Source organism: Microtus pennsylvanicus, chromosome 13 (genome assembly GCF_037038515.1).
Source record: "Microtus pennsylvanicus isolate mMicPen1 chromosome 13, mMicPen1.hap1, whole genome shotgun sequence".
Lineage (NCBI taxonomy): Eukaryota > Metazoa > Chordata > Mammalia > Rodentia > Cricetidae > Microtus > Microtus pennsylvanicus.
In genome coordinates, this window is record NC_134591.1 from 73,202,117 (window position 1) to 73,215,386 (window position 13,270).

The 13,270-nt window shown below is 51.0% G+C and overlaps 1 protein-coding gene across 1 annotated transcript in view; it reads right to left on the reverse strand.

Annotated features, from left to right (window-relative positions):
• Window positions 1-13,270, reverse strand: part of Fhad1 (forkhead associated phosphopeptide binding domain 1) — a 114,421-nt gene that overhangs the window by 61,782 nt on the left and 39,369 nt on the right. Inside the window, exons 8-11 of the mRNA XM_075944925.1 lie at window positions 13,077-13,166; window positions 11,541-11,645; window positions 3,827-3,910; window positions 2,262-2,414 (exon numbers count right to left, since the gene is read on the reverse strand). Coding sequence (XP_075801040.1) covers window positions 2,262-2,414; window positions 3,827-3,910; window positions 11,541-11,645; window positions 13,077-13,166 — 432 coding nt within the window. The remainder of the gene's footprint in view (window positions 1-2,261; window positions 2,415-3,826; window positions 3,911-11,540; window positions 11,646-13,076; window positions 13,167-13,270) is intronic.

Below are 13,270 nucleotides of genomic sequence, written 5' to 3' on the forward strand. Positions count from 1 at the left end.
GCATGTGTGTGCATATGTGTGTGTGTCTGCGGGTGTGCATGTATGTGCGCGCGTGTGCATGTGTGTGCATATGTGTGTCTGCGTGTGTGTGCATGTGTGTGTGCGCGTGTGTGCATTTGTGTGCATGTGTGTGTTCTCCTCTGTCGCTCTCATCTTATTGCCTAGGGACAGTGTCTCTCAGCGAACCGCCAGTTCGCTATTTCAGCTAGCCTGACTAGTCAGTGGGCTCGTGGGATCGCCTGTCTTCACCTCCCAATGCTGGATTACAGCACCTGCAGTCAGGCCTGGCTACTTTACATGGGTGCTGAGGATTTGAACTCAGGTCTTTATGGTTGCACAATGAGCACTCAATTCACCAAGCCATCTCCCCAGCCCCTCTTTTGATGGGCACAGGGGTCTCCTTTTTAGGCTGTGGAATGCCAAACTGCTGCGTCAATCTGTCTGACGTGAGAACCCAATCTGGCTACTTCGAGCCATCAGAATTCCTGTCAAGATCAACACGCGCGCTGGACAGAAAGTGCCATTTCCTGACTTGTTTGAAAGACCGCTGACGAGCCAACATTTGCACAAAGCTCCCCAAATAGCAGCTTCTGATTGCAAGACAAGCAGAGGCAGCTGCGTGCTCTAACTGCTCAGGGTAGGAGCACCAGGGGGCACCCCGGACCTTCGCCCCGCCTCTTCTAGAGGGGAAGGCAAGGGGCTGGAAATAGTTTGCACTGCTGGGCCAGAAAAGGAGGATGTTGAGCAGAAACATCTGTTTCTTTCTCTGTCTCTTTCTCGTGTATCTGTGTGTGTGTGTTCATGCACGTGTGTGCTTGTGTAGACGTGGAGGTAAGAGGCTCAGGTGTGGCTCCTCAGGGGCCATTCGCTTTGCCTTTTGAGCTAGGGGCTCTCACTGGGTAGGGTAGCTGGCTGGCCAGTGAGCCCCATGGAGGCACCTGTCTCCACCCGTGCTGGGATTAACAGATGCGCATGACCATGCTCGGCTTTTTTATGTGGGTCTAGGGGTCACCCTCGGGTCCTCGTGCTTGCAAAAGCCCCATTTCACCAACTGAGCCATTTCCCCAGCTATGCTTTCTTTTTTCCTTTCTTTTTTCTTTTTTTTTTTTTAACGTCCAGAACTGGGGACTTTCCAGAGTTGGTGCAGACATCTCTTCCTGTCTCTGAGGAGTTAATTAGTTTCAAGACAAAGATGCCAAAAGCTGAGGAAGTTCAAATCCCTCCATAAGGGGCATGGCGTTTGTGTACAACCTACACACGTCCTTCTGTAAACTTTAAGTGGCCTCTGGGCAACTTACCATATCCAGCACAATGTACGTGCTGGGAGAAAAGTGACCTGAAAAATGTCCGAGTGGAGAAGGACTTCGGTTGCAGTACTTGCCTGCTGTGCATGAGGTCAAAGCTTTCGTTCCTTGCAAACAAAAGCAAACAGCCCACCCCAAACAAAGTCAAAACTTCCCTGGTACATGACTGACTTTTGGGGTGTCTGTATGCTGGCCAGAGGTCAATGTCGGGGTCTTCCTCGGCCACTCTCCACCTTGCTTTAAGGACATTTTTTGGCGCGTTTGGGATAAGGTCTCAGGAAACCCAGCCTGGCCTCAACCTTGCTGTGTAGCCAAGAATGACCTTGATCCTGGAGCCTTCACCTCCCAAGCACGGGGATTAGAGACCTGCCTCAGCAAGCCTGGTTTTCTGTGGTGATGTGATCAAACCCAGGACGTCATGTATGCCAGGGCTTAACTACACCCCCACCCCCACCCCATTTATTTTTTGGCAGTGTCTCTCACTGAACCTAGAGCTAGCCTATTTGGCTAGATTGGGTGTCAAACAAGCCCCAGCATCTTTCTGCACCTGCTTCCCCAAGAATTAGGGCTCCAGGTGTGTGCTGCCCAGCTTTTGAATGTGGGTGCTAAGGATTCGAACTCAGGTCCTCGTGTTTGTGCAGCAGGCATGTTTCTGACTGAGCTATATTTTGAGCTGAATTGAGAAAATGAATCTGTCCGTGTTCAGTGTGGATGGCACTCTTTTCCGTTGCTATTTTTGGTCCGCAGATGTGAGATGCTGGGCACAGCGGGCTGACACCACCTGAAAAAGGTCGGCCATCTTTTTCTGGCCCTATCCACTTTCCCTGGGAGGCATTTTTGAGTGGGAGGTTGATTTATGAAAGGAGACTGTTTCTCTCCAACCTGCTCCAGAAATCAGGACCATTTCTAGGCGAGCAGCCGAGAAGGGGGTGGCGAGCCTGTGGGGTCAGAGGTCACCTGGCAGCTGCTCAGCCGTGCCCTCAGCTTCTCCATGTTCTCCGTGGTCTCCTCCCGCTTGGAGTTGCTCAGATGAGTCTCCTTCTGCAGGGTCCATTTCCTCTGCTGGAAGCTGAGGTTGTCCTCGGTGACCTGCACGATCCTCTCTATCAGCTGGCGGGGGTGGGGGACAAGGAGGAAGATGTCTCAGGGCAGCGTGTCCCGTGAGGCCATGGCTGCAGAACGGCCGCACGGATTCTGCCTCAGTGGGCCAGAAGGAAGGCCCTCAGACGGTGGCTCTGAAGGACACATTGCCCAGAAACTGCAGGTCTGTACCCTCCCTCTGAATCTGTTCCAGATCCTTCCACGCTTGTACCAGTGACTCTTGACACTAAGCCAGGTGTCCTGTGTGTCTTCACAGGCTGGGTTCTCCTCTAACTGCCCACTTGTGTTTTTTCTGTGTTTGATGTATGTGTGTGTGTGTGTGTACACATGTGTGAGAGTATGCATTGTGTATGTATTTGTGTGTGTGCATGCACGCACATGTGTGAGAGTATGCATTGTGTATGTATTTGTGTGCATGCACATGTGTGAGAGTATGCATTGTGTATGTATTTGTGTGTGTGCATGCACGCACATGTGTGAGAGTATGCATTGTGTATGTATGTGTGTGCATGCACATGTGTGAGAGTATGCATTGTGTATGTATGTATGTGCATGCACATGTGTGAGAGTATGCATTGTGTATGTGTGTGTGTACACGCACGTACATGTGTGAGAGTATGCATTGTGTATGTATTTGTATGTGTGTGCATGCACATGTGTGAGAGTATGCATTGTGTATGTATTTGTGTGTGTGTGTGTGCGCGCACGCGTGCATGTGTAGGCCAGAGGACACTTTGGTTACCGTTACCATTCCTCATGTGCCATCTGCCCTGTTTTATTGAGGCAGGGTATCTCATTAGCATAGAACTTGCCAAGTAGGCTAAGACTGGCTGGTAGGAGACCCTGAGTCCCTGGGATCCGCCTGCTGCTCCCCAGGATTGGGGTTACAAGCCTGCATATCGCACCACACAGACCTTTGCGTTTTATGTGTTTCAGGGATTGAACTTAGGTCCTCGTGCCTGTGAGCCAAGCACTTTCCCAACTGAGCCATCTCTCTAGGCTCCACTCACGGCTTCTTATCTGCCCTTGGCCACAAAGGGCTGAAAGATAACAGGGCCAGCACCCCAGAGGCCTGTCCCCTCTGCTGTGGCTATCTTCCCCTTTGGAAGGGATCAGCCAAGGTATGTGGCCCGAAGCCAGGCCACCCCTCCGCTCACAGAGCATCAGTGTGTCTGGTGACCAGACGCGAGTCTGCTTGGCTGGACTTGATTTCCACAAGTAACATGTCGAGGGATTTCAAACCAGCTTTCACTTCAAAAGCCAGGAAATCCCCTAAAGTCAAAACAAATCTCTGTGGTGTAGCAACAGTGTGGAGAAATATGTGTCACTAACAAAAACAGAAGCATATGCTCTCAGGGTCTGGCATCCAGATCCCCCGAGACAGACGCGAAGGAGTCACGTGGCCGGAGAGCCACACTAACCTGCTGGTCGGTGATGGGCTTGTCACGGAATGGCTTTGTTTTTCCGAAAGTGGCTTTGATGACCTGGCTTCTGAAGTGCTCCAGCTGTGACACAAAGAGGGTGACAGGTGGGGGGGGGTTGTTGGGACCGAGGCAAGGCTGAGATGGCGTCTCCACCTCTGGGTCCAGGCCACACCACTGAAGCACTGGGCTGCAGAGCCATAGACAGAGCAGAGCTGGCTGCAAGTATGTCTTAGTGCCCGGCCCGACCCAGGCACCCGGTCCCTGTGCATATGTCCCGCGCCCTCCAAAGAGCCCCTTGCTGTCAGTTATCCAACGGGAAGCCTGGACCCAGGAGTGCTTGCTCATAATTGCTAGGCTGTGAAATAAGCATTGAGGCTGTCAGTCCCAATACGTTTGTAACCAGCATTGGCGATGGGAGAAGAGAAAGCAACTTCTGTCTCCAGGGGCCTCGGACGTCAACCGTCCCAAAGCCCCTGTCCATTGTAATTCATTTCTGCGTCCCTAGAGTCAGCACAGTGTAGGCTACGGAATGGGCACTCAGTGGGTGTTTGCTGGGCACTGAGACATGGAAACATACAGGTCAGACCTGTAGATGGTACCCAGTGCCTCCCATGGGCTGGAGTTTTCAGCTTCGGGTGAAGGGGATCAGATCAGCCTGTGTGTCAAGTCAGAGACTAGAGAACCCCAATTCTAATGTTGCCCCAGACTGTCAGGAGACAGAGGCTAAGAAGCCTGGTTGAGAATTTACTCCCACAGCTGTGCTCCACTGGACAGATGTGGGCATTAACGAGTAACATCCATCCATCCCCAAGAGGATGCGGAGGGCCACCAGATGAAGCCAGAGTCAAGGTGCTCAGAGACCTCTGGGCTCCAGGGAACCAGACATGGTGACAGTGCCAAAGACCTCCAAGCTAGGAGCTCCAAGCTCTCCTGGCCCAAGGAAGGGCCAAGCTGGTTGGGAAGTTGGTGAGGTGAGGAGGCCCTGCGTGCGGGGCCCCTGGTGCCACTGGAGAGACTGTTTGTGGGGATGAGTGCCCACAGTGGAGGGTGACAGGAGCTCAGGAGGTGTGCTGGGTGCTGATGACACTGGGCCGGGCTGAGGCGATGTCAGCTGGGCAGGGCCTTGAGGTAAAGGGACAGCGAGAAGGCAAGGAGGAGGAAGGAGGAAGGCTGATTCCCTCGCTCTGCAATCTGTGCGTGGAGCAGTCTCAGGACCCTCTGGGAGACCCAGCTTGGAGCAGAAATGAAGGCCTTCAGGCAAGGGGCACAGGCCATGCACTCACATCAGGTGTATTTTGTAGGGGGAGCAGAGGGGGCAGCTCAGGGACACAGACTGGCAAGTCTGGGCGATGGGGCAAGGGACTGAGGACCGAATAGAGGAATCGCAGATGTGATGGGTTATTTGATGAGGGCCTCTAATGGCCGTCCGGTGATTAGCACCGTCTAATGGAGTATGCCTCTGAGTCCCGAGTGTGGGGACCAAGCCTGGTTACACGACCTGGTTACAGTCTGGATGGTGGGAAAGGGAAATCCTCGTGGACTTGGTGCTGGGTGCTCTAGAATTATGGTTCTTAGCCTTTGGGGGTGGCTCGGAGCCCTCTGAGACCCTGCTGAGTGCTACAATAGACCCTCCTCCCAGACACAGAAGCACAAAACCCTGGGAATACAAAGCGAGTCTTGAGCCAGGTGGGGCGTCAGGAGAGTTTCCCACAGAGAATTCTGGACAGCTGTCCTGGGTGGCTTAGGTTTCTGCTCGTGGCTCTTCATTGGCTCTCCCCAGTCCCTTGGTAAAGTCTTGGGGGCATTTTGTGTCTTTCACTGTGGGACCCTGTGCCGTGGAAGGCCCTTTGGCCGTCTTGGACCAGAGCAGTGGAAGCTGGCCTTTCCTGCCCAGCTGGCCAAGGGCTCTGTCACTATCCTGCCCAGGACCTTCTCTCTCTGGTGGGGACTTTAGATACTCAGGGCTTACTTATTAAAAAACAAACACATTTCCTTAAGGTCACTATGAATCTGCTGGGGTTCCCTGGGGGGGGGGGGCAGAGTAAACAAATTTGGCAATTGAAATTATCGGGAGAAAGTTCTAGAAACATCCCAGAGAGGAAGAGGGGGTGGGGTGGGAGTGGTGGATGTGGGCCCAGGGGCCCAGGGGCAGGGTTGGCTGTCTGGCCAGGGTCTTGGGTCACAGCACACTATTGGAGTGAGAGCTGCCCAGCAGGAGGATGGAATGGTACCACCTTCTGGCCTTAGGCATCACACCCCACCCCACCCCACCCCACCCTGACAGCAAAATTGGCTGCCTGGGTGTAGGAGACCCCCGAGGGCACATGGCCCAACAAGGAGGGCTGCAGGACGCTCCTACCTGGCCTACTGCCCTTTCCAAATTGATTTTAATGAGGCTCTCTCTGTTCCCCATTTCTTGTAGCTGAAGCAATTTCCTTCTGGAATCTTCCTGAAGCTTCTCTTCAACCTGAAAGGATGATGAAGGTGTGTGCTGTCCGCAGCTAGTGAGGTCATAAGGCAGTCTGGGGAGACCCCTCGAGGATAGCCAGTGGCTGTTGGGGGGGTCAAAAGGGAGTACAGTGCAGAAGCAAGCTTACAAGGCACCGTCCCCTGGGGCCAAGGACCAGGCTTAGGTCCCTGGGCTCAGCCAGGCTAATCCTACCTCAGGCTTGAACCCAAGGGCAGCTCGTAATAAGTCATGTGACTTCAGAGAGTTATTTTGCTGGGTCTGTGACTCAGTGTTCCATGGGGTGGGGGGAGGGGGTGTTACCAGGGCTGCCTTGAAGAGTTACTGTGGGGTTAGGTGTTTGGAGTGGCCATGGTATGTCCTAAGGGGTCTCCATGTCGTGTTAGGGTTTGCTGTCTCTTACAAAGCTGGAAGATAAGCCGCCATTATTCGGACACCTCAAGTGACCTGTCCACAGCAGGCTTTATTAGATATGCTGTCCTGGCCACATCACTAGCGGGGTCCGCACGAGGCTAGCCAAGCAAGACTTTGAAAGCTGGAACTTGCAGAAGCAGTTTAAAAGGGGTGGGGACAGGAGCCAGGCGATTTATTTCCGCCTTGTAAACCTGAGCGTGCTCAATGCTGCCCTCTGCTGGCCATCGTGGGGCACGGCTGCATCTCCAATCACGCAACAACTTTTTTCAAATTAGTAGATGTTAATTAGGTAGAATGGGCTTCTTGATGGCATGTTAACACACTTATTCCTCGCCACCCTCTCTTGACCTCTCCCACATCAGCTCCTTCCTCTTCCTGACATGTCCCTTCCCCTTCCATGAGGACCTCAGCTCTAGCGTGGATTGGAGGGGCGGGGTGGGGCGAGGGGGGTTGCTCCTCAAGGGTTTCATGCTGACACAGTCACACAAGCCTCTTATTGGGGTCTTGAGGGGGGTGCAAAGATATCATACACCTGTAGGAGCCAGCCATGATAAGCTAAATATGAACAGATCACCCAAAGGAAGTTCTTTACTTCCAACCATTATCACCTGCCATTGTAAGACTCAGTCATGATAAGTTTAATGGAAGCCTGAGTCTCAGTAGTTTACCCTGAAGCAATACCTGGTTGCAGGAAGAATCACAAACTGAGATTACCTGGGCACCACCCAAGAACAAACCATCCAAAGGAATTCCTAATATTCTAACTAGGATCACCTGCCAACACATTCACCAGGACACCCTAGACAGATGTCAGCCAATCAGGGGTCCTGAACCTCAGAAACCCATCACCCCCACCTATACTACTATAAAAACCCAACTCTAGCTGAGCTCGGGGCTTTCCATTTATTCCAATAGTTGGATACTCCGAGAGACCGAGTTTACAAACTTGCATAAAATAAAGGCTCTTTGCTTTTACATACGGGACTCGGTCTCCTTGTTGGCTTTTGGGGGGACTTCGTGGATTTGGGCATAACAACACCCAGAACCCTTCAGAACTTTCTTCAGAGCTCCGTGGGACGGCAAAGAGCCTCTTAGACCGAGACTGCTTGAGAAGATTCCTTATAGCTTAGGTCTTCATGGTTTTCCCTGCAGGTCTTCCTAGGTCTAAGAAATCTGGACAGCCGTGCTTGGCCTTGGATCTGTTCTGTGTCCCTTGTCCCCATGGTCTCCTCCCTTCTCCCCAGCTCAAAACCCTAGAGCCAGCCTCAGCCACAGCCCAGTTCTGCCCTGGCCCGCGAGTGTCCTGCCTGCCCTCCACACTGGCACAGAGAAGGTATTTAGAGGGGCATTTAGTCCACAGAGACTAATCAGGTCCCTACCCTGGCCACAGCTCAGGCTGGGCACTGGGCACCTTTGGCCTGAGATTTATGTTCCTTCTAGTGCATTCTTCAGGGTACTGCTGAGAGTCACCCAGATGTGTCTGCAGCAGCTTCCTTCCATGAGGCCTGGATGACCCGGGCTGCCTGATACCGTGGCCACTGGCCATGTCTGGATATATGTGACATGTGATTAGGGACAATGAATACATCCTTGCTCAGTGGAGGATGTGGACTTTCAATTGAATTTAAAAATAGCATTTTATTTTTAAATATGAGTATGGAGAGGTTGAATTTTAAAACGAATTTGATTTCAGTTTCAATAGTCACACATGGCTAGTGGCTGTGCCATAGTGATGAGTCACCTAGATGGGGCTGCTGGCTTGTTTTTTTTTTTTTTTGTCCCTTATAGAGTGCACGATTTCACATGAGCTATTTTGCTCCGAGATGCCTCCTCAGCCCTCACTCCCTCATCCGGCACATGGACACGATGGTTTCCAGACCTGAGGGTGGGCTGAGTGAAAAGGCAGGATGCCTGTTGCAACGCCAGAGGCAGCATTGTCACCACGGTCGTGGCTAGTCACAAACCCAGCATGGCCAATGCCTGGGTCAGACCCTTCAGGTGCTCCTCTCTGCATTCAGTACACAGCCCAAACGCCAAACTTAATCAAAAAACAAAACAAATAAAGCCACCAAGTCTAAGACGCAAGAAGCCCATAGGAATGGGAACAGAGTAAGGAAGAGGCGTTCACCCAGGAAAAGTTGTTGTACATTAACTGTGAGCCAAAGGGAAAGGGAATCTCAAAAAACAGCAAGGGAAGACTGGTTACATAATAACCATCCCACAGTAAGAGTAATTATGTAATAGTTAGACTTATAGTCAGGAGACAATAGACGATAGACAGAAAATCACTGTCAACCGAGAAGTCAGTGCACAGTCAAAATATGTTCCGAGAAAGAGGGGTAATACATACGCATGCACACACCAAACACACACACACGCACACACACCAAAGCACACACACATACCACACACATGTACTTCTGAGAGACTTTGTCATCAATAAAACCTAAATCCTTAAGGAAATATTATTTTAAGCAGAAGAGAAAGGACCCTGGATGGTTACTTAGGGATGCAGGTGGGTGTGAACACAGAGTGTGCAAAAAAGCACTTGGGTTGTCAGTGTATGAAGGGATGTCCAGGTACAAGTGATGCTAAAGAGGTCTCGTTGGTAGCCATTGTAGGATCCAGGAGTGGGGCGAAACCACCCATGGACACTGGGTTTTGAGAAGCTGAAAGTACATGTTTAGAATAACTGAGAAAAGATACCCAAAGAGTTAAAACTCAGTCAACATTGAACTGTGGAAAGACACAATAGCTTCTGTGCTGTTCTTACCTGAAGAAGAGCCAAGTGAGTACAGGAGAAAACAAACCAGGGAAAACTGTCAATCGAGAGGTGAGCATGATGATGCTCGCCTTTAACCCCAGCACTGGGGAGGCAGAGGCAGGCGGATCTCTGTGAGTTCAAGGCCAGCCTGGTCGACAGAGCAAGCTCCAGGACAGGTTTCAAAAGCTACACAGAGAAACTCTGTCTCGAAAACAAAACAAAACAAAACAAAAATAAACAAAAAGGAAAACCTCAGGCAATACCAGAGGGTTAAAGTCACCCAGAGAAACACCTCTGTATACAATGTAATCAGTCTAGAAACCAATAACCAAAAGACAGCTAAGAAATCCTCATATATTTAGATACTAGAAAATAACCCCAAATACCCCATATGCCATTGGAAAAGACTGGGTTCTGAGTAACAGCGGAAAATATCCTAGAACATGTGGGGTGCAGCAAAAGCCTCATTTAGAGGAAAACATAGGGCCCAGAAAGCAGCTTGGCTCTGTTACCGTGATGACAATGACTTTGATGAAGAGGAAAGCCAAAGTCAACCACTTTTCACTGAAAAGGTATTTTACATAGGGAAGTTCATTGAGCCAGTGACTCGGCATGTTTCCAAAATGTTTCTATTTTCATTGTCTTGGAATTGTTTTCATCTGGATTCATTTTTTGGGACAAATTTTACAGACAGTTTTTCTGGTCACTGTCATTTAAAAGTTATTAATTTTATCTTTACATGTGTGTCTCTTTGCGTGTGCGCGTGTGCACGAGCGTGTACACACGGGCATATGAGTGCAGGTACCTAAGGGGCCTGGTGACCTGGGTCTCAGCAGCCACGTCAGGCAGCTCACCACCACCTGTAACTCCAGCCTGGGGACCTGACACTCCTCTGGCTTCCAAGGGACTCACATGCACGTAAGTGTGTGTGTGTGTGTGTGTGTGTGTATGCCAGAGGTGTCCTTTTTTTTCCTTTCCAATTACATTTTCTTTTTATTGTTTGAATTTCACTCTACCCCCACTTTCCTTTATCTTTTTCTTTTTTTGGTTTTTCGAGACGGGGTTTCTCTGTAGCTTTGGTGCCTGTCCCGGAATTAGCTCCTGCAGACCAGGCTGGCCTCGAACTCCCAGAGATCCGCCTGCCTCTGCCTCCCGAATGCTGGGATTAAAGGCGTGCACCACCACCGCCCAGCTCCTTTATCTTTTTCTTATTTATGTATATGAGTGTTTTCCTGTGCATGCCTAGTGCCTGCAGAATTCACAAGAGGGTGTCGGATCCCTTAGAATGGAGTTACAGATGGCTGTTGGGAAACTGAAGCTGCGAGGGCAGCCAGTGTTCTCAATCACTGAGCCATCTTCCCAGGCTCCGCTCTTTTCCCTCTCGACTTTATCTGCTCTTTGAGTCTGTTTAACGCTGCTAATATATGCATGGCTGCAGGGCCATCTGCTGGCCAGCAACCCAGGGCCTGCATCCTTGAAGGAAGCTGGCTCTTCCTTCAATTGCTAGGGTTGGGACCACGCGATTTTGGCTGATTCCGAGTGTCTTTAGCATTCTCCACTTTTCTTTTGTTGACAGTGTCATTCATTGAACCTGGATTCTTCCAGATTGGTTAGAGGGCCCCTGGGGTCTGCTTTTCTCCATCCACCCCAGTGCTGGAATTACAGCTATGTGCTACCCCTTATGGCTTTTACAGGGGTCCTGGGGATCTAAACTCAGATGTCCATGCTTGCGTAACAGCCAGTTTCCCCACAGAGCCATCCCCCCGGCCCTGAATTTTATTTTACTTTACTTTCAGTTAATTTAAAAATTAGATAGCCCTGTGTGGCTGTCGCCCACTGAAACTGATGCCACATTTCCTGGGACAGGAAAGCAATTTGAGACCTACTAGGATCTGCAGGTGGGGATGAGCCTCCCTGAGATAAACCGGGAACCGTTTTATCCTGCGAATCCGGCTCCCTGTTACCCGCTCCCATCCGCGAGCAGCCGCAGATGCCAGCATCGGCCACACGGGGACGCTGTGCGGGTGGAGCGGGACGGGGGACGCGAGCTTCCCTGAACCACGCACCTTGCTCCTTTCTCGCAGCGTCTTGGAGATGGTGTTCTGATTGGAACTACTCTTCTTCAGCTCGTCTCGGAGCTTCTTCACTTCTTTCTCCATGTCTTGCATTTGCTGAAAATAAAATTCAACCGCAGAGAAGTCAAGTTTCCCTAGGCGTGGCAAGAGTTGCCTCCTAAACGGAAGGCTCCCCTTCCTCGGGACTCCCTTATTCCTGGAGGATCCTTGCCCCATTCCAGCTAAGCTCCTTCACAGCTCTGTATCTGAAGGCAAAGCAGACCGTTTCCTTCCCAGTTAGTATATTCAAAGTACTCAATGAAGGAAGAGTTTCTTTGGGGGGGGGGGGGGGGGGGAATCAGCAGAAGGGTTTGGAAGAACGGCTCAGTGGCTGAGTATTTGCTGATTTGCTGTGCAAGCCTGAGGTCTGGAGTTCGGATCCCTAGCAGGCAAATAAAAAACTGATGGGTGTGGTAGCCGGCCTGTAATCCAGCAGCAGAAGGTAGAGACAGAGTCTCTCAATCAAATACAGAGCAAGCTGGCTAGGGATAAGAGTCATATGGGGAGCTCTGGGTTTGATTAAGAGTCCTGCCTCAGTGGTGGAAGAATGATGGAGGATTACATCAACCCCGGCTTCCACACGCTCACGCGTGCACACACACGTGTGCACCTCCCCCCCATATGTGTGTCTATACACATGCATGCCACAGGCATGTGGAAAATGGTGGGAAAACAACAAATAACCGGCACAAATCCTGGATTAAGTACGTAAGATACCTATTAACTCATTAGAATCACTACTTTGTATTTTTAGATCGACTAAGATAAGGCTTATTTGAAGGATAGAATGGTATAGATTGTATTATTATTATTATTACTACTACTACTACTATATTTGAGGCAAAGAGAATATTTATTAAGGTTTATTTTTAGGCGCGTGTGCATGTGTACATGCACATGAGTGTAGTACCCTTTGAAGCCAGGAGAGGGCACCATACACCCTGGGACTGGAGTCATAGGGTCATAGGTGGCTGTCAGTCCCACAGTAAGGGTGCTGGAAAGCGGACTCAGGTCCTCGGCAAGAGCCTTCTTCCTTGTAGAGCCATCCTCGCTGCCCCTCCGCAGTTATGTTGTGCTGGTTGCCTTCTCTCTAAGGCAAATGACAGTCTTTCTCTTTCTTTCATTCTCCCTGAGTGTCATAAGGCCTCTGCCGTTTAAACCACCGAAGACAGTCCTGTTTGCAACACCGCCTGCCCGTGGCTGCGACCACATTTAAGATGGCGGAACTCAGACTTAGGTAAACATAAGTCCAGGGCAGGGAACTTCTAGGACAGCAAGCAGGTGTGGCCTCCTGTCCCCATCCTTGTCCCTGCTCAGCCCCGGAGGAAACCCATGAGACCTGGCCAGGGAAACCTGGAGAGACCTCTATGGCCTCCTCCAAACAGCACACAGCCAGAACTTTATACTCTGGGGAGGGCCGGGGGTCCCGTCAAAACACCAGGGTCAGCCTCTCAGAGGTGTGCTCACCGACGAGGACATTCAACTCACGCTTCGGCAGAGTTTCAGCTCTTTCTCCTGAGCCTCCCTGCTCTCCCTCTGGGCCTCTTCCTTCCTTAGCTCTTCATTCAGCGCAGAACACTGAGGAGAGAGAGGACAGCAAAGGAAGAGGCCAAGGCTGGTGAAGTGGAGGTGTCTGGGGGAGGGCGTTCCCAGGGCCCCAGCAGGAGCGCTCTGTGCTGCTC